General features: G+C 62.2%; 2 protein-coding genes across 2 annotated transcripts in view, besides 1 other annotated feature; both read right to left on the bottom strand.

Moving 5' to 3' along the window:
• Tco025E_08692 (uncharacterized protein) overlaps window positions 1–396 on the bottom strand; it is a gene marked incomplete at both ends in the record, with an annotated part of 483 nt that extends 87 nt beyond the window's left edge. The window contains one exon of the mRNA XM_029375535.1: window positions 1–396. This exon is cut by the window's left edge and continues 87 nt beyond it. Coding sequence (XP_029224363.1) covers window positions 1–396 — 396 coding nt within the window.
• A 338-nt stretch (window positions 397–734) lies between these two features.
• Window positions 735–775: a microsatellite.
• An 817-nt stretch (window positions 776–1,592) lies between these two features.
• Window positions 1,593–1,919, bottom strand: Tco025E_08693 (uncharacterized protein; the record flags this gene model as incomplete). The annotated part of the gene is made up of 1 exon (XM_029375536.1): window positions 1,593–1,919. A coding segment is annotated over one exon (327 nt), but the record flags the coding sequence as incomplete, so codon positions are not given.

The raw sequence follows: 1,919 nt of genomic DNA on the forward strand, positions 1-1,919 counted from the left end.
CGGGCCTGCCGCTGGAGTTACTTCGTGTGGTGCGCCTGTCCCCTTCAGGCCTCCCACTTCCCCCGAACCTGCAGGCTTTTCCTCTGGTGAACCTTCGGCGCTTTCCCCTGAGGCTCGCGGGCCTTTTCTTTCGACATCGCCGCTCCCTCCGCCGGGACCAGACACCGCCCCTTCCTCCGCCCCATCGCCCTGCAGACTCGCCCGCAGCCCCCGCACAAACTCCGGCTTGCGGCCGCAGTACTTCGCCGCAATTTCCGCGTCGCTCATGTCCTTCGCGACCGCCCGCAAGTCCCTCCAGTCGCGCTCCGTGCAGTAGTCCCCCTCCGCCGCCCAGCCCCCGCCGGCGGCGCAGCACAGCGCGCAGAGGGCGCACACCAACAGCGCACGGCCAGCCATCGCCACTCCTCCCACCGCAGCACACACGCACACGCACAGCGTCTAGCGAGGGGCAGAAAAAGAGAGAAAAAGGGACAAGCACACACAAACATGAACAGCCCGCGGAATGGGTGCATACAACCAACACACACACACAGAGAAAGAAGTAACAGCCGAGGCACTGCCGTCCCGTTAATGGAAAAAACAACAACGGCAGAAGACGGTTTTGTGCACGTTACTCCGCATGTGCCCTCACAATAGACAGGCAGCAGCAAACCGCACACCGCAGCGGGGCTCAAGGGCCCTCTTTTCCCTCCCGCCACACACACACATACGCGGACGAAGTGGGCGTGCCGGCGGCCACCACCCCGCCCCTCCCGCGCCCCGCTTCGCAGCGCCCACGTCGTTTGCTCCCCAACCCCGCGAAGGCATCCCACGGCAGGAGTGTCGCCCAGCGGCCACGCGCCCCACCCGTGCACGGACGCCCCGTCACTCCCACGCCACAGCAGCAGCGGAGAACAAAAAAAGAGTCATCGTCGTCGCGGACCACCGGTGCCTCTAGCGGGAAGGGGGAGGAGGAGAGAAATGTGAATGGGGGCGTGCCGGCGGCGGGGGTATCAAACAAGACGCGGAGGCACGCAGCGACAGCAGCGGACACGGCGCACAAACTCAGCGTGAGCCGCAGTGAGTTGCCCCAAATAAAAAAATTAAAACGAAAAACAAAATAAATGGAAACCCCGCAATGCCCCTCGCAAAAAAGAAAAGAAAAAAAGAAATTACTTCGGCAGGTGTTGTTTTACTTCTCGCGTCCGGCAGCACAAGAGGACCGTGAGAGATGCATGTCTGTAGTTTATTACCTGCACGAAAAAAAAAATGCAACAAGTGCCCCGGTCGCACACACGCACACCTCACATTTGCACCTCACGATGACCGCGGCCTCGTGCCTCATTTGGGCACTCCGTGCGACGCACAGCAATGCGACCGGCACCGCGTGTGTGCGTGTGGGTGGCGGCAGCAAACAGGAGGGGAAAAGGGTGCGCCGCCCATGAGAACGTGCATGGGACGGCCAAGCAAGTAAAAAAAGAAGAAGAAAGCATCCCTCAGAGCACAGGAGGGAGAGGAGGATTGACCCACAGGGACGATAAGCAAACTGGGCGCACAAAGCGTACGCGTCGTCCCTGTCAGGGTGTGAGCGAGTACCTTTTGCCCCTTACCACCTACGCAGCAGCGCAGGCAAGGGCAGTCGTGAGCAGCAACATCAATGGGGCACGCACAAGCAGAGTGTTGATGGCGCTGCTGTCCGCGTTGCTTTTCGCGTGACTCACAGCACTCGGGCTGCGGGTGGTCGTTGTAGCGGTGGCTCCATCATTGCCGCCGGCGGGAGAAGTGGAAACGGGCGTTTTGGATGGGCCCTGAGGAGCTGAGGCTGCGCCCGCCGGCGAAGCTGCACTGCCACCTGCTCGCCCTCCCGCTGCTGCCGAAGACTCACCCGGCGCCTTCCCACCGTCTGCTGCGGCGTTGCCTGCCCGCGCGCCCACTACGCC

Source organism: Trypanosoma conorhini, assembly GCF_003719485.1.
Source record: "Trypanosoma conorhini strain 025E chromosome Unknown Tco_14.4_contig_00848, whole genome shotgun sequence".
Taxonomy (NCBI): domain Eukaryota; phylum Euglenozoa; class Kinetoplastea; order Trypanosomatida; family Trypanosomatidae; genus Trypanosoma; species Trypanosoma conorhini.